Source organism: Megascapheus bottae, chromosome 10, assembly GCF_031878675.1.
Source record: "Megascapheus bottae isolate mThoBot1 chromosome 10, mThoBot2.hap1, whole genome shotgun sequence".
Classification (NCBI taxonomy): domain Eukaryota; kingdom Metazoa; phylum Chordata; class Mammalia; order Rodentia; family Geomyidae; genus Megascapheus; species Megascapheus bottae.
Window position 1 is genome coordinate 54614299 of NC_143518.1, and position 27466 is coordinate 54641764.

At 39.7% G+C, this 27466-nt stretch overlaps 1 protein-coding gene across 2 annotated transcripts in view; it reads right to left on the bottom strand.

The window, feature by feature from the left end:
• The window catches only part of Srgap2 (SLIT-ROBO Rho GTPase activating protein 2), a 242591-nt gene that overhangs the window by 93824 nt on the left and 121301 nt on the right, over nucleotides 1-27466 (bottom strand). For both annotated transcript variants that reach the window (XM_090341319.1, XM_090341318.1), the window contains exon 4: nucleotides 21742-21904. In XM_090341319.1, coding sequence (XP_090197445.1) covers nucleotides 21742-21904 — 163 coding nt within the window. The remainder of the gene's footprint in view (nucleotides 1-21741; nucleotides 21905-27466) is intronic.

Below are 27466 nucleotides of genomic sequence, written 5' to 3' on the forward strand. Positions count from 1 at the left end.
ATATATATATATACACATATATATATTTTGGGGGGGGGTGGTTGGTGTGGGCTTGGACTCTGGGCCTGGGTGTTGTTCCTGAGTTCTTCAGCTCAAGGTTACTGCCCTACCCCTTGAGTCACAGTGCCACTTCCCATTTTCTGGTGGTTAATTGGAGATAAGAGTTTCAACGTCTTTAGTGCTGAAGCTGGCTTTGAATCACAATCATAAAATCTCAGCCTCCTGAGTAGCTAGGATTACAGGCTTGAGCCACCACGCCTGGCAACAATGAAAATTTTTATTATCAACAGTCTGTAGCCCTAGCTAGTGCCTCAGCTGTAATATACTGAGAAAATTCACAACATCATTTCTATGGAGTTTGTCCAACATTGCTGAACTCTAAGAGATCAGCACATCAAAAATGTCAAAATCATGTAAGACAAAAAAAGACAGGGACTGTCAGGCATAAGAGGAGATGAAGAAGATAGTCCACTTGAACATAATGTGAGATCCTCATCTGTACTTGAACCACACTTTCACCCAGAAATTGATTATGGGAGGGGTTAGTGCTATTTGAGTAAGGCTAGTAAGCTAAGAGTATTGTGTCAAGTTTGTACCATGTTGTAGCAGACCTTAACATTTAGAGAATTTGAATTAAAGATACCAGTGATTTTTGTACTATTTTTGAAATCTTTAAGTTTCAAATTACTTTAAAACACGACATTACAGAGGTTTCAGCTTCACTGGCTTCAAATATGAAGTGTGGCAAGGCCTCGCCTACCTCATTCATTTCCCTTTAAGCACTCTGTCCTCAGTTGTCCTCTCCCTACTGCCTATAGTTCTGGAATATTCTTCACTCCTTTTTTTCCCTCCCGGAATATGCTGTTTTTTCTCCCAGGAATCCCTATGCTTCCCTCCCCATATAACCACACTTTGTAAGACACAGGAAGGCAAACTTCACCTCACCTTTCCTCTAGGAAGGATCCATAACTATTGCCATTTGCATAATTTGCATGTCTGCTCTTCCTAGGCTCTTAGGTCAGGAGCCATATCACACTATATTTATATTCTCAGCAAGAAGCCACACAGAAGCGGACCTCAGTAAACTAACCCCGCAATGAATGAACACACCATTTATACATAGAGCTATCAAAAATATCCAAAATCTGTGCAGTGTATAATGGTGTGGCAATCATTTTTTACTGGAATCCCTTCACTGAAGAATTCCAGGAAGAGAGCCAGGTACTACTGGTGGCTCATATCTGTAATCCTAACTACTCAGGAGGCTAAGATCTGAGGATAATGATTCACAGCCAGCCTGGGCAGAAAGTCTGTGAGACTCCTAACTCCAATTAACCACCAGAAAACCAGAAGTGATATAGTGGCTCAACGTAGTAGAGCACAAGCGCTAAACAAAGGAGCTCAGGGACCGTTCCAAGGCCCTGAGTTCAAGTCCCAAGACCAGACCCTCCCTCCTGCCCCCCCGCCCTGCAAAAAAAGAATTTCAGGGAGGAAAGGAAAGGAGGTGGGAGTAGGGGAAGAATTTCAAGGAAGAAGCTTTGGAAGATTAACTCAAACACTTTTTTACAGAGTAGAATGCCAAATCCTAAAAAACTAGTTACAAAGTTGATTCTCATCATTCCAGTTATTAGTTGGGGTAAGACCTGCATTCTTGTATCAGGACCTTTTTTAGATACCAGCATGCCAGCAGGCCAAACCAGCTAGATTTGGGGGTGGTGCTTGGGAAAAGCATTTAATAAACAAATGGAATCACCAAGGTACAGCATTTCAATGTCCTCTTTCATTCAGGCTGAGTTTGAACACTGTATGACTCCAAGCCTAGCCTGAGACATAATCAGCAGGCCTATCAGGCCTGATTTCTCACCAAAGGAGAGCAGGAGCCTACCATCTTCCTAGGTGGGGTAGGAGGAAGAGGTAGAGACTGCATAGCCTCCAGCTATGAGGTATCAGGCCAGAAGCAATAAGCTCACAACACATCCTCAACACTAAGCAGGGGAGGAAGCCCATCCAAAATGTCAGAAATCATCTGTTCTGATTATGACACCCTTTTTAATCTTCCTGGCCCAAGAGGGGATATGCACTGATAACTTTAATAATGCCGGCAGGTTCAATTAATTTTCATCCCCATTCTTTTTGTACTGTTATGTGAAGGGGATTGGAAGGACAGAATTAAATTCTACTGGGCTTCAGCTAACAGCTCTGACACTGTTCAGAACTCAGCCAGGAAAACCTGTCCTAAAGGTGCCTGCAAAACCTCTAAGGTCTTGGTGTCAGGGTTAACAATGATTACAAAAAATGATTACTATAAAATTACATTTTGAAAACTCAGGCAGGAATTGATATGTGAAGCAATATTTAATCGAAATGATACTGAAATATTGTTTCAAAGATTACATTGGATTCCACTGGTCACTATTTCCCAGTTAATGGATAGCTAATATAAAGCCTTTTCTTCTTTTCCTTTTCTTTTTTCCTTTTTTGTCAGTCATGGTGCTTGAACTCAGAGCCTGAGTGCCATCTCTGAGCTTTTTTGCTCAAGACTAGCTCTCTACCACTTTGAGTTATAGTGCCATTTCTGGTGGTTAATTGGAAAGAAGTATCTCGGAACTTTTTAGCCCAGGCTGATTTGGAACCATGATCCTCAGATCTCAGCCTCTTATGTTACCTGGGACTACAAGTATGAGCTACCAGTGCCCAACTACTGCAAAATGTTTATGACCTTTGACATTATGACATTTGAACTTAGAGCCTTATGCTTCCTAAGCAGGCACTCTTCCAATGACCACATCTCTAGCTCTTTTCTGCACTCATTATTCTAAGACAGAGTCTCTTTCTGCAAGAGCACATAACTGCACTGTGAACTTGTTATTTTTTACTTTCCACTGTAGTTTCATGCTCGCTTCTTCCTTTGAGATAGTCCTTTCGACTATTACTGTCCAGGCCTGGAAGTATGTATGATCCTCTAAATCTCAGCTTCTTCTCATGTAACCAGGATGGCAGGTACACACAATTGCAACCCAACTACTATTTTATTTTTATTTTTTTTGCCTGGGATGACTTCATATAAGCATCAGCCATTAATACCAGTTTTTTTTTAAAGCTAAAAATTTACAGTCAACTGGGAAAGGATATTTTGATTTATATAATATTTTTCTTCTGAAGCAATTTCATATCTTTTGCCATAGTTATCTTCATATGGTCTCCAGAAGGCAAAGGGATATGGAGTATACTTCTTTACACCTGGGCACTAGTGGCTATCTGAGAAGGTGAAATTCTTGTTCAAGGCTCAGAAGAAGGTAGTGCTAGGTTAGAAAAGAATTTTTAAAAAACTATATCATGCTTACACTATTATATCCAATCTTTTTTTTTTTTTTTTTTTTGCCAGTCCTGGGCTTGGGCTCAGGGCCTGAGCACTGTCCTTGGACTTTCTCAAAGCTAGCACTCTACCACTTGAGCCTCAGCACCACTTCCAGCTTTTTTCTATGTATGTGGTACCGAGAAATCGAACCCAGGTCTTCGTGCATGCTAGGCAAGCACTCTACCACTAGGCCAAACTCCCGGGCCCTTATATCCAATCTTATGTTAGCTAAAAAGGCAAAAAAAAAAAAAGAGTGCTCAAAATTTTAGGTTTTGTTAGATCATCACAGGTTCCAAGGATCCCAAACCCAATCGAATGACATTTTCTTGAGTACCAATTCTTTCCAGTCCCTCTTAGTTCTCATCAGTGAGCAATCCTCCCATTTCAGCTCCATGAAACAGATTATTTGCATTTGTCTTATGTTCATTTCAACTATTTATTTTTCTTAGTTGTACATTGGGCTTATTGTGATATTTCTATCAATGCATATATTTCAAGTATATTCATTCACTCTATTACTTTTTTATTTATACTATCCCCCTTAAAATTTTTATGGGCTTCATTATTCCATTTCAAGACATGCATATAATTTACTTTGAGCCTTTTGTCCATTTTAATTTGTTCTCTCCTCTTTGCTGGCTCTTGAAAATCTCTCCAGGCTTCAACTGCCCTTTAGTCTGAATATTTATTTTCTGGGTTCACCTTTTTCTTGTATGTAATTAATTTTCAAACCCTCCTTTCTGCTCTTTTCTTTACTAATATCCCCCTTTACTATGTCTACAACTGAACTTAGAAGACCTAGGTTTTGATCCTGTTCTAAATGAACAAAGGTAGGTCACTTTCCTTAGCTTTCCAATTCTTCACCAACTACTTACTGGATTATAATCAATGGCTTCCCTAACCATTTCCTTACAACCTGGCAAGTCCAACTTAAAATTGTTGAAGACAAAATGCTGGGGATCAGGGCTGGGAGTTTAGCCTAGTGGTGGAGTGCTTGCCTAGCATGCATGAAGAGCTGCGTTTGATTCCTCGGTACCACATACATAGAAAAAAGCTGGAAGTGGTGCTGAGGCTCAAGTGGTAGAGCTCTATTCTAGTCTTGAGAAAACCCAAGGACAGTGCTCAGGCCCTGAGCTCAAGCCCAGGACTGGCAAAAAAAAAAAAAAAAAATGCTGGGGATCGTCTTTGACTGTTTTTTTTCTCATGTGGCACATTCAAGTCATTAGCAGATCCTATTAGCTCCATCTTCAAAATTCATCTAGAATGTGATCACTGCTCAAACTTTCCACAACCTATTCCTGGTTCCAGTCCTCTGTCACCTCTTGCCTGAACTATTTACAGCTTCTCCCTTCCTGCTATCACTTTGCTTCTTCTTCAGTGTTTTTAAACAAAAAAGCCAGAACAAACATTTCAACATGAGCCCAGAGTATATCCTTCTTTGTTCCAATGCTTGTCTCTAATGATACCTAAAGCTTCTGCTATTGTTGCCTGCCCCAGTCCTTAACTCTTCCGGTATCATTCTTCCTCATGCCTACCCAAGCACTTATACTCTACTGTATCTCTAACCAGATAAGCGCATTCCCTTCTCAGGCACTTCAACCTGCACTGTTTTCTCTGCCTGAAACATTCCTCAAAGAATTAACAACCACCTCTTGGAAGATCATTTCAAATACTTATTTAGCATTTAGACCTTTTCTGACCTCCCAATATAAAATGGCAATAATCCTAGAACCATTATCTTTTTTGCTCCATTTTATCATGGGACATTTATTTTCTGATTTATTTGTATAGTATCAGTTTCTCCTACTAGAATACAAGCTCCAAGCAGGCAAGGACTTTTACTAGTTGCTTGAAGCTAGGAGTGTGGCTCATGTGGTAGATTACCTAGCAAGCATGAGGCCAGGAGTTCAAACCTTAGTACTGCTCCTCCCCCCTGTAAAAAAAAAAAAAAATGTTATTTGTTAGATGCTTTTCTGGATTAGTGCCTAATCCAGTGCCTGGAAAATAGGTGGTACAACATAAATACTTGTTGAATGACTAAGTGAATCTCCATTCCTTTACAGCATTTACCGCCTCCCATCTCCTGTCAAGCTCTAGAGTGTTTTGCTTTGTTGTACAGTAAATCTCATTCTTTCAGTTCCTCTTGCCAATATCCAAAAACTAGTTTCCATTATCATCTTCAATTACTGTAGCAGAAAATTGTTTTTCAAGATTCCATTGTCTTAACTAAACATGGCCAAATGCTCTTTGATGATCACACTCCCTAAGCTGACATTCAGTGCATCTCCCACTTAGGCCCCAAGCTCTTCCAAAGAAGTTCCCACATTTCTCCCCCATATGCAGCCTCTGTAAAGTCAGACTGGTCTCACAGGCATTATTTTTTTATTTTATTTTATTTTATTTTTTTTTGTGGGTCATTGGGCTTGAACTCGGCCTGGGTGCTGTCCCTGAGTTTTTCACCTCAAGGCTACCGCCCTATCCTGGAGCCAAGCCCCACTTCCTGTTTTCTACAGGTTAATTGGAGATAAGAGTCTCAGGTCCTTTTGTGCCTAGGCTGGCTTTGAACCTTGATCCTCAGATCTCAGCCTCCTGAGTAGCTAGGCTTACAGGAGTTACTTCTAATGAGGACAAAGCATCAAGAAAGGAAGCTGGTATCAGATGATTTGGAAACATTCAATACATACTGCCATAAAATAAGAACTGGATGGATAATTGGGAATCCTGCAACAGGTAATTAAGAGAACATTATCCCAATTCTTTATCCTCTATGAGGCGTCTGACTCACCTCTCATGAATCTGTTTCTTTTCCAAGCTCCCATAGACAACTAATTATCTATACCACTCATCAAATTGCTGTCTTAAGTTGTAAATTACTTAAGGAGTCTGTGGCCTGACTACCCAACTGAGATGTAAGGAATCTAAGATCATGAACCATGTTTTCAACTTGTTCTACAGCCTTTTTATAGTGCCAAACTGGATACTGAGCAATTATAGACAGTCAGATAATATTATTAAACTGAACTGAATGAACTGGTAATAGCTGCATGTGCTCTGTATTTAAATAAAATATTTTTTAAGTTCTTGAATGAAGGGTCAGGTAGACTATGCAATTTTCCTTGCCTGAGAACTCAAAGACCCAGAAAGGCTAATGACTCAGAGTAACAAAAAAGAAAAAGAAAAAAAAAATTAAACTCTCCACCCTCAAAATGAATATCAATAGGAAAACAAGGTCATGGGAAGAGGCAAGCAGGAAAGAATGGGATGCTTATGTGGGCAGAAGGCTTGGATTATCTTGGCTTTGGAGAAGAGATGATTAAAGCTGGAGGCTAATCTCCCAGTTTGCCTGTATTTTTTTTCTTACCCTATGTGATAACACACTGCTAAAAAAGATTAGCTTAGGGATGTAAAGACTACTCCAGCTGGGAGAAGGTACAAGGCACACACTATTCCATAGGAAAAGAATCAGATGCCATCTGGCTTAACAGTTTTACAGAGCAATCTTCTCCCAGGTTTTACGGATTTCTTATAACAGTCTAGGCAGGAAGCGAAAGGATATGAGTAATTTTCTTCCAAGTAAGGATGAGGAAACTGACAGAGAGCATAGTGAAGAACTGTCCTGAGCTAGCTAGGACTCCAAGATTTGAATTTCCAGCTAAATTCAAAGACAATGAGGACAACAGAAGAGGAAGAAAGATATAGGAGAAACATTTTCCCTTGCTGCATATTAAGTAGAAGTAACATATTGCCAAATGAAAGCAGAGGCCATCTGTGAAGTCATCCAATAAACAAGTGACTCACAGGACATTTTTTGGATTGCTTTGATATGTAAAGGAACGTGGTCCCAGGCAGAGTCAAGTCAAAAAAGATGAAGATTGTTGGGCGCTAGTGCCTTACTCCTGTAATCCCAGCTACTCAGGAGGCTGAGGATGTCAGTTTGAAGCCAGCCCAGGCATGAAAGTCCATGAAACTCTTATCTCCAATTAACTACCAGAAAACCAGAAGTGGCACTATAGTTCAAGTGGTATAGAGTTATCCTTGAGCTGAAGAACTCAGGGATAGCACCCAGGCCCAGAGTTCAAGCCCCATGACCAACAACCAACAACTACAACAACAGCAACAAAAAAGTGAAGATGCATGACCAAGCTATTAGAATAGCAGATCGGGATTTGTATCTATTTAGTTATAAAAAGCAATGTTTTCTTTTTAAAAATGTTTTTAGCCATAGAAAGCATAACAGGTTTTTAAGATGTTATAACATGAAAAAAATGCTTATTAAAAATGTTAAATGAAAAACAGCAATTTGGGGGCCAGGGAGTTTGGCCTATTGGTAGAATGCTTGCGTAGTATGCACGAAGACCCAGGTTAGATTCCTTGGTACCGCATACATAGAAAAAGCTGGCTCAAGTGTTAAGCTCTAGCCTTGAGAAAGCCCAAGGACAGTGCTTAGGCCCTGAGTTCACGCCCTGGGACTGGCCAAAAAAAAAAAAAAATAGCAATTTTCATAAAAATGTTTATAGAACAAAATGAAATGAAAGGAAGCATATTACAATCTTTATAAAAGATTCCAAATTATTTTCTTTTTGTTTTGTTCACAATATTTTGAAAAAATTATGTTATAGTTTTATAATTGAAACAATTCTAGGCTACTAAGATTGGGTTCTCTAAAATGAAAAGCCAGAATTTTAGCACAAACCAACCAATAACTATAAGTTTCATTTTAAGTAAGTACTGAATATAGACTCTTATAATTTGTGTGGCACAAATTATAAGACAAAGGACAAAGAAAAACAAAATCAATCAACTCCAAGGGCTGAGATTAGAAGCAAAGAAAGTCTGGATCTAACAGAAAAATTACAAGATTAGAAAAGGTCCAGTTTTGGAGGAGGAGGAGGAAGAAGAGGAGAAGAAGAAGGAGGAGGAGGAGGAGGAGAAGGAGAAGAAGGAGGAGGAGGAGGCGGAGGAGGAGGAGAAGGGGAAGAAGGAGGAGAAGAAGAAAAAGAAGAAGAAGAAGAAGAAGAAGAAGAAGAAGAAGAAGAAGAAGAAGAAGAAGAAGAAGAAGAAAGCACACCTGGAGATACTATTTCTAAAGAAGAAACATTTAAGTTTTGTTCTCATTTAAAAGTAAAAATCATGCTCAGACAGGCAGGGAAAAAATTCAAAGGATAACTCCTGACAAAGATAAATCGGAGAATCAAAAGCCAATCCTTCAAGAAGGGAGTGGAAATCAAAGGTGTGGCCTTGCTCAGGACATGTTGAGCAAGAAGCAGAATCAGGGTTGTACAACAGCAACACTGGCCTCATAGAAGCATAGACGTGTATGGCTCAGGATTCACAAGGCATTGTACTTCTTTACACAAGCACTGGCTCTACAGCTTCCCAGCATGGCTGCCACCTTCTTGTATGCAGGTGGTAGAGCATGGTGATGTGGAGAGATGATCTACAGGAAGCTGCCTGCCCAGGCTGTAATCTCAGTTTCCCCATCAACCAGCTGTATAATCTTGACTGAACTGTTTAATTTTCTACCCATGTTTTTATCTGTGAATGTGATGAGAAACCAGGATTCAACTGAAAGGGCTGCATATGAGAACACATGAAAAGCATATAGTCCCTGAGCATTTGTTTAGTATTAGCTGTTAAAATAACTATTTACTCTTTTAGTGTGGTTGCAAACCCTAGAGAGATGGTAAATTAGGTTGTCTTGAATCATAAATTGTTGTTTAAATGATCAGATGAATGATTGAATTGCCACACAATAGTTATACAGTGGCATTATGCATAACACCTTATAACAAACTTCTGTTTCATGTGAAAAAGTTTTCCTCCCATTTTAAGAAAAAACCATGCTAGGAAAGGCTTGATATTGACTCTGTTTAGAGCGGGGTAGTGACAGCATCCGTATTTGTCAGTTAGGAAAATATCATGTGTTTCCTGGTGTGATACAACATGAAATACCTGATACCATCAATAGTATGCATTCTCGATCAGAAATATTTAACTCGAATCCATCTTGCATTTACTGAAATGCAAAAGTAATCTTTCTTAACTAATTAAAAATGAATATAGTCAGTACAATATTTTGTACATTCAGTAGGAATGAATATAGTCAGGGGTGGGATCAAACCTAGTGGTAGAGTGCTTGCCTAGCATGCATGAAGCCCTGAGCTTCATTCCTTGTACCGTGTAGACAGAAAAAACTCTGTGTATGTGTGGCTCAAGTGGCAGAGTGCTAGCCTTAAGCAAAAAGTGTCTAAGGACAGTGCCCAGGCCCTGACTGGTTAAAAAAAAAAAAAAGAAAGAAAGAAAGAAGAGAAAGAAAGAAAGAAAGAAAGAAAGAAAGAAAGAAAGAAAGAAAGAAAGAAGGAAAAGAAAGAAAGAAAAGAAAAGAATATAGTCAGTACAATGAGGTTTTGGGTTTTAGGTAGTGGGGTTTGAACCCAGGGTTTCATGCTTGCCAGACAGGTACTCTACTACTTGAGTCAGGCGTCTAGCCCTCTTTGCTTTGGTTATTTTTAAAATAGGGTCTCAAGTTTTTACTATACTAGCCTGGATTAAAATGTTCCTGCTTATGCTTCCCACCATAGCTAGGATGATAGGCATGAAAAAGTATCACACTCTGCTTCCACTGCTGAGATGGGGTTTCTTGGACATTCTTGCTAACATTGGCCTGCAACCATAATCCTCGCAATGTCTGTCTCCCATTTTTGTTTGTTTTTAAGTGAAAGTAATGGGAATGTTTCTTAGAAAAGGAGTATACCTTAATAAACTAATAAACTGAAACTGAGTCATCTCTACGGTTAGTCAGAATTTTTTGTTCTGTATTTTCTACCATGAACATACACTGTAAAAACTGTTTAAATCATTTGTAAGATTAGAGAGAAAGGAGGGAGGGGAGAAAAAGGGAAGGATAGAAAGGGACAGGGACACGGGGATTGGCAAAGGTCTGAAGTGAGCAACAGAGCTGGTTTTGAATTCATTATCCTGAATGCCTGGATTGTAATCCAGTCCAACAATGTAACATAGCAACAGGTATTTTCTAAAGACACCACTGGTGCATCCTGAAACACCAGGTGGCAGGATGACATACTTGAAAGAACACAGGCATTCAAATTTCTGTATCATCTCCTCTTGCTCTTACAGGAATACCTAGTTGAATTTTAACTTCTCATACATACATTAGAAAGAACTAACTTCCTAGCACAGTGATCATAGAGACATTATACATGAGTCTCAAGCTAGAAGTCATCTAAATGTGATCAACAGAATGGCTAAATTGGAAAGTCTCAGAAGCCTCAGAAGCCCTAAACCCCAGGCAATCTGGGATTGGTGACTCTTGTCTTAGGTGTTGCCCACCACATAGGAGACAGCTTCCACGTAAAGACTAAGCTTTAATTAAACAAATTTAACTGTGTCCTGGAACATAGGTATCTACTGTGGGAAGGCAGAAAATCAAGTACCCACAAGTTCCAGATGAACATCTCTCACTTAATTGCCTTTTAGAACGAAATTTAACACTCTTCAGAGGACAATAAGCACACCAACAATCTCTATAGGATCACATCCCATGAGTGTAAGTAATTAGTTAACATGGAAAGAACAAAGGAAAATGATAGGATATAGTCAAGAGACAAAAAAAACCCCAAAACCCAGTATGTTTAATTTACTGAAAGCATAAGATTTCACTTACAGTAAAGAAAAAGAAAATTGGGAACAGGAAAATACTTTTATGTGCTAGAAGTCAGGAAAGTGGCTACCCTTCAAGAGTGAATAACGGGCAGTTTGTAAAAACTCACTGAGACATATATTTTATTATACCTGTCCTTTAAGTATTATGATTTCAACCAAAAGTTAATAGGGAACAAACCTGAAAAATAGATGACAGCATTAAAGCAAAACATACAGTACACTGAAAGTACACTGGGTGGTATGAGAAATTTTTAATACTATTATTATTATCATCCTCCCACAGAAAGTTTGGGAAGAGCTAAGTGGAGTGACAGCCCTAGGCTTCCTGGAGGAAAATCTTCCTCCAGCACTTGGCATAATGGTGCATTTGCAGTATTCACTAGAGTGCTTACTAACTGTGTGATTTTCTAATTTAGGCTAATATACACATAACAAGGTTGCATTTAGACACTTGTTTTCTGTCTACTGCAATCCTCCTATACTTCTTTGTTTGTTTTTTGCTACTCTGATTTAGATACTCTTACTCATCCTTTGGTTTACAAAATCAAATTATTGCCCTGTCTTAACCTCTCGAAACCAACCTAGCACCTTGAACTCTTTCATATCTAAGAACTAAGAACACCAAAAAGGTAATTATATACACTAACCTAAGCAGAAGACTATGGGCGTCTTTGATGCACACTTTCCCTTTGAGTTGCATCTTCCAAAGTCCAAAAACAAAAATCCTCGACCACCCAGGGAGAAGCCTCCTGGGAAAGCAGGAGATGCTTCTGACCTAGTGTCACAGACACCAAAGCTAACACCACACACACCATGCAGCACTGGCTGCAAGCTCCCCTCTGTGTTGGCTTTGGCAGCCAACCTGACACCCTTTATCAGCAGACATACCTTTGAAGTAGCTGGCAGCTTTCCATCCCCTACTCAAATAAGCTCAGCTTCACGTCCCATTCTTTCCTCCAAAGACGATCTCTTCAGCAGATATGAGCAAATAAAGCTCAATTAATCAGAACAGATTTTTTTTGCTTCCAACAAGATAAAGTGGACAAATGGAACAGCTGCTTGCAAAACAGAAGGCAATGCTGCTGCCAATGTTGAGATTCAAGCAGTCCCAGGTACTGAGTTCGGGGAGGTAAGAGGTTATGGCAAATAGGAAAAAAACAAACAAACAAAAAACAAAACAAAACAAAAAAAACCCAGAGGGCCGAATCATGCATCCAAGGCTTGCCCAGTGCCTCCACAGTTTTCTTTGGAAAACTGTTCTTTCTCCTTAGTCCAGTCAACAGTACAGTTATCCGTCAGTGTCCATGGAGAACTGGTTAGAAGACTTCAGGGGCCACCAAAGATCCAAAAATGGTCAAGTCCCTTATATAAAATGGGAATGTATCTGTACACAATCTATACCCATCCTCCTGTACACAATTATCTCTGGATATTTATAGTGTCAAATACAATGTAACTGTTGTATAAAATTATATTATGTTGTTTAGAAAATAATGACAATAAAAACATCTATTCATGTACAGCACAGATACACAAAATCCTCCACGTATTTTTGATCTGCAATTGTTTGACTGCACAGTGTAGAACTTGTGGATACAGCAGGCCAAGTGTGCCTGTGGGAGACATTGAGCTATGCTACATACAAGCTCAATTCTCTTCTTGATGACAGTGACACCACAGGATAGGTCTCCCCATAACATCGTCTTCTCTCTGCACATATGCCCAGCAGCTGGACTCTAAGACTCCATTACAAAGCCTATCCCACCCCAAAGGGAATAAATAGGTAGCATGCACTGCTTTTACATTTAACTCTCTTCACGCTTCTTTAAATTGCCATTTCCTTGATGCCAAAGGAAATGTGACTGGCAATTCTCATGTGACTGGTTACTAATGGTGAAAGGATCTGTTTAACCATCTAAAAGTCCAGGACAAAAGTCTGGCTGGGGCTTTACATTCCTTCTCAGCATTCTACGTGCACGCAGTCTTCACGTGCATGCAGATGAAGGAAGCCAAATTTTCCCTTCACTTCCCTCCATCACCCCTCAAGAGCAATTCAGTAAACAAGTGGGATGCCTGGAGAAACTGGCTTCTGGGGCAGACCTGGCTCTCATATACCTGGGACCTTCAGACTTCAGAAATCTTCAACTTTCTTTTTCCTCAAGATGAAAAACAGTATCTGAAGAGGTGGTTCTTCACCTTGGCTTTAGGCAATAATCCCCCATGTCTTACTGCAGAGACTGCCTTCCAATTACACTGGGGTGGAGCCTTATCTTTCGAGGCAACTTTATCAAGCCCTAATTTACATACAACCTAATGGACCATTTTAAGTGTACAGTGTAAGTGACACATGTACTTCCAGACTTCTACATAACATTTTCATAACTCTACAAGTTCCTTTATGTCTTTTTGAAATCAGCCTTTCATCCCCACCCTGCCTGAGGCAATCACTGATCTGCTTTCCATGGCTCTAGATGAGATTTGCCTTTTTTAAAAGTTTCATATAAACAGAAACATACAGTATGTGTTCATGGTTCTTTGCTTTTCTTCTCAAAATAATGCTTTTTGGAGTTGAGCTACACTATATCGCTCCACATTTCATTTCTTTTTATTACAGAGTAACATATATGGATGTACCATAATATGTTTTTCCATTCATCTGTTGATGGGTATTTGGGTTGTTTCCAGTTGGAGCTATTATGAACCAAGTATTAGTTTCCTAAGGCAGCTGTGACAAATTACAGCAAACTCGGTGGCTTAAAATAACATACATTTATTCTCTAATAGTTCTGGAGGTCAAAACCCCAAAACCAATGTCAGTGAGCTACAATCAAGGTTTCAGCAGGTCTCAAGAAGAAACTGTGCCCTTGTCTTTTCTAGCATCATGACAAGCCCCTGGCAGAACATCCTCCCTCTGATTCTTCTCCTATCACATGGCCTACCCCTTTATCCGTATTCTCTGTCTCTCTCTGCCCCGCCCCCCCTCCCCCCCGGCCCTCAGACACCTGTGACTGATTGCATTGAAGGCCCACTTGGACAATCAGGTATAAAGTCCTAACACAAAATCCTCAAATTAATCATATCTACCAAGTCTACAAAAACATTTGAAGGTCCCAAGGGTTAAGACATGACATTTTTTGGGAGAGGAGTAGTCTTCTTCAGAAGGTGTTCTACTACGAAAGTGGTTATGAACATCCAGAGAATATGAGAATATATACTTTTATTTCTTGGGAAAATATCAAAAAGTACCTGGAACTACTGGGTCGAATGGTAGGTACTAATTTAACTTCATAAGAAACTGACAAACTATTTTCCAAACGGGTCCTACCACTTTATATTTACTGTTTGTTTGTTTGTTTGTTTTTGGAGATGTAGTCTTGCCATGTAGCCTGGCCTCAAACTGAAGATCTTCCTGCCTCAGTCTCTTGAATGCTTGGATAGAAGGCCAGACACTATCACACTCAGCTTCCAATTCACACCAGCAACTTTAGAGAGTTCCATCCATCCCCACAAACATTAGTCATTTTAATTATAACCACCTGGGCAGAACTGTAACATAGCTCATTATTCTAATTTGCTTAGCCTCGATGATTAATGATATTGAATATACTTTCATATGCTGACTAGACAATTATGTATTGTTATTAGTGAAGTATTTACCCAAAATGTTTCCCTATTTAAAATAGCATGTCTCACCAGTGTTGAATTCTCCAAGTTCTCGTCTTTATTGTCCATTCAAATACAAGTCTGTCAGATATAAGTTGCTGTAGTTGGATAGTCCATGGATTGGAAACTGAATCCTTGATGTAATAGCATTGAGAGATGGAACTTTGTGAGGTAATTAGATGAATAGATAACTGCCATTATCATGGGAGTAGGTTGGCTTATTTCAGGAGTTGGTTCTTCATAAAGGGGTGAATTTGACTCCTGTTCTCTTTCTCTCCTCTATCACTCACATTGTGCCCTCTACCTTATTATGATGTAGTAAGAAAGTCTGATGGAAACCAGATGGAAGCCCCTTGACCCTGGACTTTTCAGTTTCCACAACTGTTAAGAAATAAACCTCCATTCTTTGTAAATTACTCAGTGTTGGCTATTTTGTAATAGCAGCCCCAAATGAACTAAGACAGATGCACTGCAAATATTTTCTCCTAGTCTGTGGCTTGGTTTTCATTTTCTTAACAACGTCTTTCCAAGAACAAAAGTCCATGACTTGATAGAAGTCCAATTTGTCTTTATTTTTTCTTTTTATAGTTCATGCTTTTTATATCTGTCCAAAGTCACAAAGATTTAAAAAACAAAACAAAACAAAAACTTCCCAAGTAACTTTCTTTCTCCTCACTTTCCCCAAGTAAATTTCATGCACAGGCTACATTGACAACCAAGGGCCTATGGGGACTCTTACCTAGCTTTCTCAGTTTCACGGAGTTGTGGACACACAGACTTTCAAGCACACTAAAGGTAGAGCAGGAACACAGGTAACCAGAGCACTATAAAAACAAGGATGTAATTGAGAGCCTTCAAACTGCCTGATTTGAATGGCTTCCAAGCTGTGAGCAGCTGTCAAGAGCTAGAAAGTGAGTTGAAAAAGTAAAGCTAGAGGAACGTTTAGCGTGTTCCCATTAAGTGATGGCAGGGAAAGAAGAGGATTGTCTACTCTAAGGTGGGAAACAACATCCAAGTTTATCTCTGTCTAAACAGATCAAGCGGAAAAAATGAGTTTGTTTTTGAGGGACTCTTTAGGACATCATGGAGATGGGAGTCAGCCTTGGCAGTGTTTAGTCACCATGTTTGAAGCCACCACATTAAACAAATGAAGGTGGCAGCAATAATATTTGCCCAAATCTTAGTTCTAACAGGGGTCAGACAGACGGTGCTTTCATTCCATGAGAGGAGATGTCAGGAGCTACAAATGGGGCTCAAGTTTCCCCAGAGTCCTAGACAAAGTAGGTCTGTTTTCAAGCTGTGGATAGGAGGCCACTTTTCTACAGATGGTATATTTAGCTAAAGGAATCTCCAACACGGCTTCATGCAAATGTAAAATATGTCCCAGCAGACATAACCACAAACCAGAGGGCTAACGGGGAGCATCCCTTCAGGGAGTCCAGCAGCATAGAAGGGCCAATTGTGCAGCCATCCTGACATCCCCAAATTAGCTGAAATTAGCTGCTAGCCAGATTTTTGGCCAGTTTTCCCATTTAATGAGTCTTTGTTTCCCTCTTTAAGCTAGAGATTCTGCCTCTGGGGAGAAAATATGCTGCTCTATTTCACTCCAACTCCTAGTGGTTTTACTCCAATGTCAGGTAGGAGAAACAATCTAACGTTGATGTCTAAGCACTTCCTCACCTTAGGGAGGTTCATGTGCACAAGAAAATGTGAGGTCAATTCTATACTCAGGGAAAGTTCTGGAGTCAATGGAAGAAGCAAGAAATCTGGTAAACCTCCTTCTTGTATACCATACCTATGGTCTCACAACAGAGCATGAAGATAGAAACACTGTATTCTAGAACCAGATGACTAGGATTTCAAAAATTATTTAAAAAGTATGTTTATTTGATACATAAACACATAAATGAGATGCCATCCTCTGATCTCAGCCAGTTGAAAACATGTATAAAGCAAAGTCTACAGGGAGGACAGAGACCAGGGTCCTAGGTTGGCATGATCCTTTGAGTCTCATCCCCAGTCAGGAAGGCTGACTGCAATGCTGAGCAGGCTGAAGTCCCCACTCCTGGCCCTAAAATGGACATACGCCATACAAAGGTCAGCTTGATAACATCCAAGTAGTACTACTGGCAGATCAGCTGTCTCCATTCTTCCTCAGGGGCAAGGAGGCCCCAGCCTTCCATCCACAGACAGACTTTCCATTCTGCTCAATGAAGATCAAGGTGATGTTGACACAGCACCCCTCCAGCCAAGACTACACTGCCTTCAGGGACCAGATCAGTAAATAACTCAGACATTGCCATTCACTATGCAGAACTTCCCACCTCCACCCACTGCTAACAATGCAGGAACATGTGTAAAAGCCCTTCCAGTGACATCAGCAAGCTTTCTCTAGGGTAATCTTGCAAGTGCTTCTGACATCAATAGGCTTATCCTGGGGCTGTAATGGAGCAGACAGCTTTATGCTCCTCCATTTTTAGGGTGGGCTGCCCCACTGGGTCTACTGATTATCCATGAACTGTGAACAAGAGCCTCACTGGGTGAAGTCTGGAGGATGTTGATGTAAATTCCCATTGCTTCTCTTACAAGTTCATCCCTTCATTAAGGGCCATAGGATTGGGCAAGGCTTACATTAATCTTGATGTTTCATTCATAAAAGAAGGTAACTGCTTTATCAATTGTTAATTGAAAAAGTTTCTTCACTATCACTTCACACTTCCCTCCTTGTTTTGCACCTAACCTACCAGAAACCTGTCATCACCTTTTCTGTAGACTAATCTGGAACATCCTTCTCTGCTCAGTGCCACTGACACTGCATGGGTGCCCTCATCCCACTTCCACACTGGCTCCCCTACCATGCCACTATCAGCTCCATCCCAGCTGCAGCTACAGACTCAGGAGTTTTTGACCTAGTGGTTTAGCAGCATCTATAAACTAGCACCTCTAGTACATTTTCCCTTCCACTTCTCCTCTCTCCAGTTACTGTGTTTTTTTCTTAATCTTTTAGCAGTGGAGCATCAAACTAAAGTGGACAGGAGAACAGCACACTAAGTCCCAGTCCCTGACTTACTCCTGTAACATTAGCTACTCAGGGAGCCAAGATTAAGAGGATCACCAGACACAGTGGCTCATGCCTATAATCCTAGATACTCAGGAGGCTGAGATCCGAGGATCACAGTTCAAAGCCAGCTGGGCACTAAATAATGTGAGACTCTTATCTCCAATTAACACAAGAAAAAACGGGAAGGCTCAAGGGGTAGGGTGGCAGCCTGGAGCTGAAGAGCTCAGTGACAATGCCCAGGCCCAAAGTTCAAGCCCCTCAACCAAAAAAAAAAGATTAGGAGGATCATTTTTGGAGGCCAGCAGGGGAAAAGTTCGAGACCCCATCTCAACTAACATCTGGTCACAGTAGTATACAATTATCATCCCAGCTACAATGCAAAGTTAGAAATAGGAGAATCAAGGTCCAGATGCATTTCTAGGCGAAAAGTGAAACCCTATCTCAAAATAACCAGAAAGAACTAAAACTGTGGTCTAGTAATAGAGCACCTGCCTAAATCAACACAAAACCTTTAGTCCAAAGTTCAGTACTGACAAAACATAAATAAAATAAAATAGTAACTAATTTACAGGATTATTGTAAGGATTAAAGAATCAAATGCACACAAAGTGCTAAACACAGTATGCGGATTCAAATTGGCAAAAGTTTTTTCAGTGAATTTCATAGAGTAAAACTAACTAAGAGCACAGGTTTCCAGAGTGAAGTTTAGAAATACAGCTTTTCTGAAGCCCATGTTCTATACATACAAATACTCCTTCTATTGCTAAAACCAAATTTACTGGTAAAGACCTATCTATTTTATAGTTTGGGGTTCCAATTTGGCATCTCTGGATTGCTGGTCATTATAGGTAACACTTCTGAAACAATAAGGATTAATTTTTATTACTCAAGAAATTTTGTCTTTAACTGTTTAGTGAGCCCTGGCCACATCCACACCTTGCTTCTGTTTGTTCGTACCTCTGAGACTAGAAATGACCTATCATGATCTGTCCAATGTTACCTACCAACCCAAAGGAAGTTGATAGTATAGGAAGTCTTATCACAGAATTGTGTCATTTATTGGGTTTAGGAGACACTTTGAAAACCATAGAATCCAAATTTTTTTTTTTAGTTTTAGCAACTTGGGTCACATAAAGAAGTCCAAGGTTTTCTTTTCTTTTCCTTTTCCTTCCTTCCTTCCTTCCTTCCTTCCTTCCTTCCTTCCTTCCTTCCTTCCTTCCTATCTTTCGCCAGTCCTGGGGCTAGAACTCAGGGCCTGAGCACTGTCCTTGGGCTTTTTCCTCAAGGCTAACACTCTACCCCTTGAGCCACAGCAGCACTGCTGGCTTTTCTATGTATGTGTTACTGAGGAATCAAACCTGGGTCTTCATGCGTGTTAGGCAAGCACTCTAACACTAGGCCAAACTTCTGACCCCAGAAGTCCAAGATTTTAATATCAAGGTCTCAGGGGTCATGGAAGAGGTAGGCCCATGAAAAAAGAGTGCTTGGAGCAGGCTGATGCTCTGATAGTACAAAACAAACCCCAAGAAGCTTCACATCACTGACAGTGTGCAGGCATACTCCATAGATTTCTTATCTAATTGTTTTATCTTGACCAGTGAGAATCTAATTTTTCATGTGAATATATTCTCAACAAAAGATTGAAAACTTGGAGTGTGCAAAAATCTTTTCTTGCCTATTACTAGAAAGTAGAATAACTCTCACCCAGCCTAAAGAGAATGAATCTTTTCTGATCTACCAGCCAGCTTCTTCTACTTTAAGAGTTCTTTGAGTATACTTGATCCAAGGGAAAAATAAGAGACATTATTCACTCTGGAACAGAAAGCATCAGCCATTCAACCATCTAATGCACATCTCTAATCAACTATATCTTAACTGGAGCAAGTATAAACATTGAAAGACCTATGATCTGAAGGATATACTACAAATAAAATTAGTTATAATGTTGAGAGGAACTAGATCCCCAAAAATACATATTTTATGATTCTACTTAGACAAAATAAGAAACCAAGCAAAACTAATCTCTTCCGTTAAGACAGCGCTTATCCTTAGAGGTTCAGAAATGGGGCAAAAATACATGGGGAGGTCTGGGCTACTGAAGTGTTTCTTTTTCTTTCATAGACTTTTTTTTTTAATTTTAAGTTTTTATTTATTATATTATAAAGGTGATACACAGAGGGGTTACAGTTCCCCAAGTCAGGTAATGAGTCCATTTCTTTTTGGACAATGTCATCCCCTGCCTCACTCTCTGAAGTGTTACTTCATCTAGGAGCTGGTTACATGGGATGCTCACTTTGTGAGAATACATCAATCTATAAATGTCTGTGTAGTTTTTCTATAATGAAATGCAATATTCACAGAGGAATTTTTCTTCTGGAGGTGGCATGGCCATGTCTTCTACGTGTGTTTTTCACTTAGCCTCGGGTAAAATGTGCACGAGCACTGGAAGAGCCAGGGACATTTATGGCTTCGATAGCTGGCTGCCATTATCATGGACAACACTGAGAGGTAGAAAGGCTAGACGATTATCAGTTTGTCCCTTTCTACCCTAAGGCTGGGAGAAAAGGGAGCTGAGAGACTGTGAAATCAAGCCAGGGAAAACTCTGCACAAGGACTATTTTCTCAGATGAAACTTTCATAGTCTTCATGGTTGTCCAGGTCACACAGATCTGAAGTGATAATCATTTATGGTCAAGATTTCACTTGAGCGTGTTTTAATTTTAGTCAAACAGACACACACACACACACACACACACACACACACACACACACACACACACCTACCACCACCACCACCACCACCAAGTACTGCAAGGTAATTCAGAATAGTGGTAAGCAAGCTAGAGCAGATGGTGAAAAGCAACCCCAAACCTAACTGAAGAATGGCCCTGGACACTGTTCAGCAGGGCCATTAAACATAGCCAGCAAGCTCTAGAAGGAATTATCTTTCTCTTCCTTCTTTTCTTTCTCTAAACACATAGGAAAAGCCTGCTAATGGATGCAGTTACAGCCTAAGTCAGTCTTTTAATTCCCAATGATGTGAAATCTGAAATATTTCCTAATGTTAGTGAGTAGGAAATCGATCAAGAGTTATAACTATTAATGACAACCTTGATTATCAATCTTTTGCTTTTTATTGCCCAGCCAGCTTCAAACTGTAAAAATAAATTCTGTTTTGCCAGGTGGAAACTGATGAATTCAAAACAACCCTACAGATCTTCTTTCTACCTGTGATTTGTGGGAAGTTCGCTGAACTTCTAGGAAAATCTGGGGCGGGGGGGGGGGACTGTTAAAAGAGACTGAATGTCAGAAATAATATACTATGTACAATTGCTAGGGCCTTTGCCACCATTTGTAAGCAAACCATATAAATAAACTGACTCCACTGAGGGCTCAAGAAAAGATGTTTCCAGGAGTCTGGTTCCATCACTAAATGAAAGGTGAATTTGGCAGAAATCCTCCAAGATTATCGAATTAGTTTTTAGTTTTTCCTTGGGCAAATTGCTCAATCTACATCTGAGGAATTGGAATAACAACTAAGCTTCAGAAGCACCAAGCACCAGAACAAAGGTAAGTCACAGTAAAAATAACACAATTCCTAAACTCCCCTTGGCCAAATTCTGGAAACGGAATTAAACCCCATACAGAAGCATACAGGGATTCACTAAGTGGACTAGAAGAGAAAACATGAAACAGCACTGATGGTTTCCACAAATCACTTGAGGAAATCACCAAGATACAGTCATTATTAATACACACAGATTATGTAAGATTGTGCCAGTCTGGGAATGTGTCTTGCAAATGGTTATCTTTCTAGGGCTACTTTAAATTCATTCATTCGGAAAGAAAAGAATGCTAATTCAAATATTGTTTTCTTGTGAATACATGGCAGAGAATGGTCAGTAGACCAAGAAGATGTCCCTTCTCTTAGCTAATAGATTATCAAGAAACTATGTGATGAAGAATATCCACATACCTTTTTGAAGAGTCTTCCTGAGTCCTCACTGACTTGTACAAATCGAGGAATTATATTATTCAGGTAGATGTCACTCAGGGTAGTGTGGTCTCTGCTCTCCCGCTTCACCTGGTTTAAGAGGAGATTCCAACAGTTGACTGGAGACAGAACATTCTGATCCTTCCTGTAGAGAAATAGCAAGGGAAAAAAAACCCCTCAATGTTGGTAAGCACATCTACAATTATAGCCCATGTCACAAAATCATAGCAAATCATAGCAGAACCAGAAATAAAGATATCTTTCCTAAAACCTGAGACTATTTTTCTTCATTTTCTAAAAATTCAGTGGACCAAAAAAAAAAGGGGGGGCGGGGAGATGGTATAAGGTAAAAATATAATAATAATAATAATATAAAGAGAGGGAGGAAAATGGAAAAAGGAAAGTGAAATAGGAGAACCTAGATCATTTGCTGAGTACATATTATGTATTAGAATGTTGGTGAAAACTTTAAATGCATTATTTTACTGAAGTTCCATTATGTTATTGTAAGGAAGAATTACTATTTATGTAGTAGAAAACTCAAACTCACAGGGAAGTCATAGAAGGAGTCAAGAAGTCACTGAAACTCATAGAAGTCTAGACCCACAGTTCTGCACTGCCACATTAAAACAAATGTGAGTTGTCTGACTCCAAAATCCATAGTCTTAGCCATTAGCATTATCTCTGGGGTTTGGAACAAAACTTAGAGATTTTATCTAGAGGCAAAAACTAGTAGAGTACTGTAGACTAAATCCCCACAAATTTATCTACTGTAGGGTTCCATAAAGGCAATGTTTGCTGATAAAGAAAGTTAAAAAAAAAACTCTTAGGAACACATCTAAGGAAGTTTTGATTTCATTACTGAGCCATGATCTGTGTCTCATATAAATAAGAGCACAGCCACATCTGAACATACATATTCCTGAATGTCTACATCTTGTGTAGAGCCACAAGTGCTAATACTAGATGCTTATATCAAATGAGAATGACATCCCAAAGACTTTTTATCTACTCTGTTCATAGTACTAATTTAAGTAACTGCAAGTTTTGCACCTGGAAGTTGGATTTCTTCAAACAGCAGAGAAAACAGGAAGTAGGTTTCATTTGTGGTCCTGTTTATCAATGGTTATAAAGCACTTGGCATAGGTTAGGCCCTTTACACGTGTTATTTTACTTAGCCTCATGACTACTGATGAGATGGGTACAATTAATCATGCTTGAAAAGTGAGAAAAGATGCAATGAAAAACAGGTTCAACACACAGTTAGCAAATGACAATGTTGGAATTCCAAACCAAGGGTATAACAGCAAAGAGTGCTATTAACCATACAGAAGAGTCACAGCGTATGCATCTCCCTTTTCTCCCCTTCTCCCGAGTCACTCTCAGTGCAAAATAAAGAGTTTGAGGGGCCACTGAGAGGGAATTGGTTCTTGAACCAGCACTGCTTCCAACCAGGGCTGGTGGCTGCTAGGTGGCTGTTATCTGTAAAGCTAGGAGTTCAGCTTAGAAGCACTCCATTCTGTAGTAGTAATTAATCACATCACGCCTATCTATACCTCAGAACATTTCAGAACAGCAAATCAAAGACTTGTTTAACCAAGTGTACGAAGTTGCTTTAAGCCAATGAATGTTAAAGTCAAATTGTTTTCAGCCTATCTTCAAGGCCCCATCCCAAGCCTTGCACTTCTTTAAAAACAAATTAGAGCTCACTCACTGTACAGAAGAATTGGTTTCATTATATTTTCACACATGCACATAACTTTGATCATATCTAACTTCACCCCCTTCCACTTACTACCCTCAACAATTCAGAATCGTCATGCTTTGTAGCAATATGAAATTGCTATCACTATCTGACAATCACAATGTTATATCTATTACCTTTCTAGGGAAATTCAAAGACTTCCACAGAAATTTAAAACTATGCTAAGGCGAGAGGGGATAGATATACATAATTAATTCACTTCCTTCAAAATGTTTAGCAAAGGAAAAAATAGTAAACAGGAAACAATTCAAAATGATGAGGGAGTTAAGTGCATGTATTCAATGATATGTGATGTTTCCAAAGGGAAACATTCAACATAATTCCAATCCATTTTAGTTATTAAAAAAAATCAAACTTACACTTTTTTCTTTTTGGTTGGTTGTGGGGTTTGAACTCTGGGCTGGGTGCTGTCCTTGAGCTCTTTAGCTCAAGGTTAGCACTGTATCACATGAGCCATAGCACCACTTCCAGTTTTCTGGTGGATAACTAGAGATAAGAGTCCCACAGACTTTCATGCCCAGGCTGGTTTTGACCTGACACCCTCACATCTCAGCCTCCTGCGTAGCTAGGATTATAGGTATGAGCTATTGCTGCCTGGCTAAATTTCCACGCTCTACAAGAGATATTCCATGTCCTCAGTAAGAATAAATGTGTCAGGCCATGACACTTGCTTTTTTTTTTCTCCCATATATTTTTTATTGTAATTAATAAAAGGGTTACATGATATTTGCCAGATAGATGGTGCATTAATTCTCATACATTGATACCCTTTCACATGTCTTGGTCCCCATTTAAAGGGCAGGATTGGGCTGTAGTTATAGTTAGTGGCAGGTCATTTGTTTAGCATGTACAAGGTCCAAGGTTCAATCTCCAGCATTACAAAATAAAATAAAATAAATTTCCTACTTTGGTAAAGAGCAAGTCTCACAAGATCTTAAATTTACAATTGGTTTCAAGTTGTTTCTTACTAGCAAGCATGGGCTGTTGGTCAGTGCTGGGTTGGTTCATAGTAAACCATGGTTGTCTAGTGAAAATCAACTGTTTCAATATATCACTATATCATCAATTACTGCTGTTTATTTTAAATACTAGGAATTAGCTAATTAATATTCACAAAGGGGTACAGGAATAGCTTCCAGGAAGTGTCAGTAGTTCAATAACAAAACAAATTTCTATTACAAGCATCTCAATCAATTTAAAACTCTTCCAAAATTATAATAACTCATCTGTCTGAATCAAGGTTTATGTGCTAAGGACTGGAAAACACTACCACTGAGCTCTATCCCAACCCAACAGGAAATAAACTGGATACAAATGGATACACACTTAAACTTATTCATAATTCTGATTTCAATATAATTTAGTATATAAACACAACCTCACTGTGCATACTGACTGACTGTGTAACATGTAACTCTAAAAACGTGTACTTTAAATTTACACCCTCCCCCCCCAAAAAAAACATTGTTTGGACTTATTTCACATAAGGGAGTATAGGGCTTAAAAGCATATTAGGACCTGTTATGTTTCTTCTAAGAGATTCCCAGTCTTTTTTTTTTAAACTACTCCTGTAACTTTCCAGATTATCTTTCAGGTCCTCTGAGTTTAGATGCTTTCTCAGACATAGTCTTCCTTTCAACAGAGGTGGTTAATTAATTAATTCATTTATTTACTTTTAGGCGGGGGGGGGGGGGGAGAAAGGAGAGGTGAAGGGAGTGTGGAAGAAGGGAACACAAATATACTGTACAGGCAGTTTCCCAGCCAACACGAACAAAGCTGAAACACACACAGGCTGGAAAAGAAGCAAGTCCATGAGACGTGATTTCATAGGGAGTGCATTAAGACTCTGTGAGAGTGGTTTCCTGCTCCAGTGGCTTTGCAGCCTGATTTTATTTGAGGCCACTGGAGCCAAGGGAACTTGGTTAGAAAATTGAAAATGGTCTTTATATCTTTTCCATCTCTCATGTGTTTGCACAGTGTCTTTGCTTTCCCCTCCCCCAGAGCCCCAGGTTGTGTAATACTCGGCATTTAAAGAAAAGGATCTGCATCCCTTAGGAATGTGCTCAACAGCTGCAAACCTCCTTAAACACTAATCCCTAAAAAGCAGACAAAATATCCACAAGTATTTTTTTCTTGAAAAAATATTTCAGGAAGAAGATCAAGAAAATATCATATTGTACTGGACGGGGGACAGTGGTGTGACCTAAGTCAAGAGATAGAAGACATAGAAAGTCAAGAGCCAGCTACGCATCTGCAGAAGGGATTATCACTGCCAATGTACTGGATGAGATAAACCTGCCCAGCTGAATCATTAGCTCTGAAGATGTCAGCCCAGTTTTGCTCTCTCAGTTTAGATTACTTATGAATCTTCAACAAACTTAACAAATACTCAAAGGGATTTCTCTAAAATATCCAGTGTGGAGAGTCAACTCCATAAATGTGGTCTCTACATTATACACGTTGCCCCTCTTCCCACCATACCTCCTCCACCCCGCCAGGGGCCCTTTGTTTGGTTTCAATTGGCTCAATCCACCAAATGGATATCATGGGACTTGAGAAAGATCTTCAATGAATGGCTATAAAAATCCCAGAAACTCTTCCAGTCTGAGATGTCATTAAATTACTCAAGGCTACATTCATAGACCTGCAGCCAGAGCACACTTGACCTGAGTGGAAGAGCCTGAACTTCTTCATTGCTGTAGTTAAGGTGTGTTTCCTTCTGGGCCAAGAGTCTAACTTGCCACTCTCAGGGCTGCTGTGTGGATCAGCTAAGATGACAAGCACAACGAACTATGACAACACAAAAGCACTATATAAATGTGAGGAAATATTATTATTTTCAGTTCCAAACAAACCAGGACAGAGCTTTCATCTACTTCCAACATGTTCCTCACCCAGCCCTGGGCCAGGGCCAAGAGCACAGCCTACTGAAAATGCACAGCCCTCAGCAAATAATGGTTGGGATATAACATCAGCAACAGGCAATTAACAAAGCAGCTGTAAGTCTCTAGGAAAACGTGAGGGAGATAGCAACGGGAGAGCAGAATTCAATCTGCCACTGTCCTTTCCCTAAGGGACAAGGTGGAACAATCAGTCCACTGTGTTGTTTTTGACAGGAATGGAAAGGGAACCCAGGTTGTCAGAACCCTAGATGCAAGTTCCAGACCCCACCCCCACCCCAGAATGCCTATCAGAACTGACAATCTCCATCTACACAGAGCTGGCAAATATCAATGCATCTAAAAATATGACTTCTCAGTCTTAAAAACACATTTATGATGAGACAAAATCCTACAAGAGTTAACTGTATCATTCAATATGATAGTAAACATCCAACCAAGAGAATTGATAAAATACATACACACATATACATGTATGATTACAGAGAATTTCGTGATGGCTGGACAGGGAACTAGTAATGTGGAGAAAACTAATTTTTTTTTTTTACTTAAATTCCCTGCCCCCCCCCAAGCACCTTGATTAAAATGAAATGAACTGAGGCAGCCAAAGAGATTATTTTATTCAGATGAGTGTTATTAGCCTTTCTGGCTTATTTTCTCTATTATACATTTTGCTGATGCTGACAGAAGCAGACAGGCTGGATGGAGAGGCAAAGCTGCTGCGGATTTATGGTCTGACAGTGCCATGCATAAAATCAGACCCTTGCTGACCCAGATAAGCCAGAGGATGGATTGGATTTGCTGGGGGAAGGTGTGAAAAGAAGGAGGGCAAAAAAAAAAAAGCTCCAAAGTAGAAACTGATTTGAAAAACATTCTGTGAGTAATGGTGTCCTGCTGGCTGTGTGACCCAGTAGAAGGGTGGCAGCTTAACGGCATTTTTTTCAAAGACAAGGCAGGCACACTTCTTTGGGCTTATCACAGCTCTGGCTCCAGCTCTGCCAGCAATGAGATCAGAGTAGAAGAGTTCAGAGTCAGAGAGAAG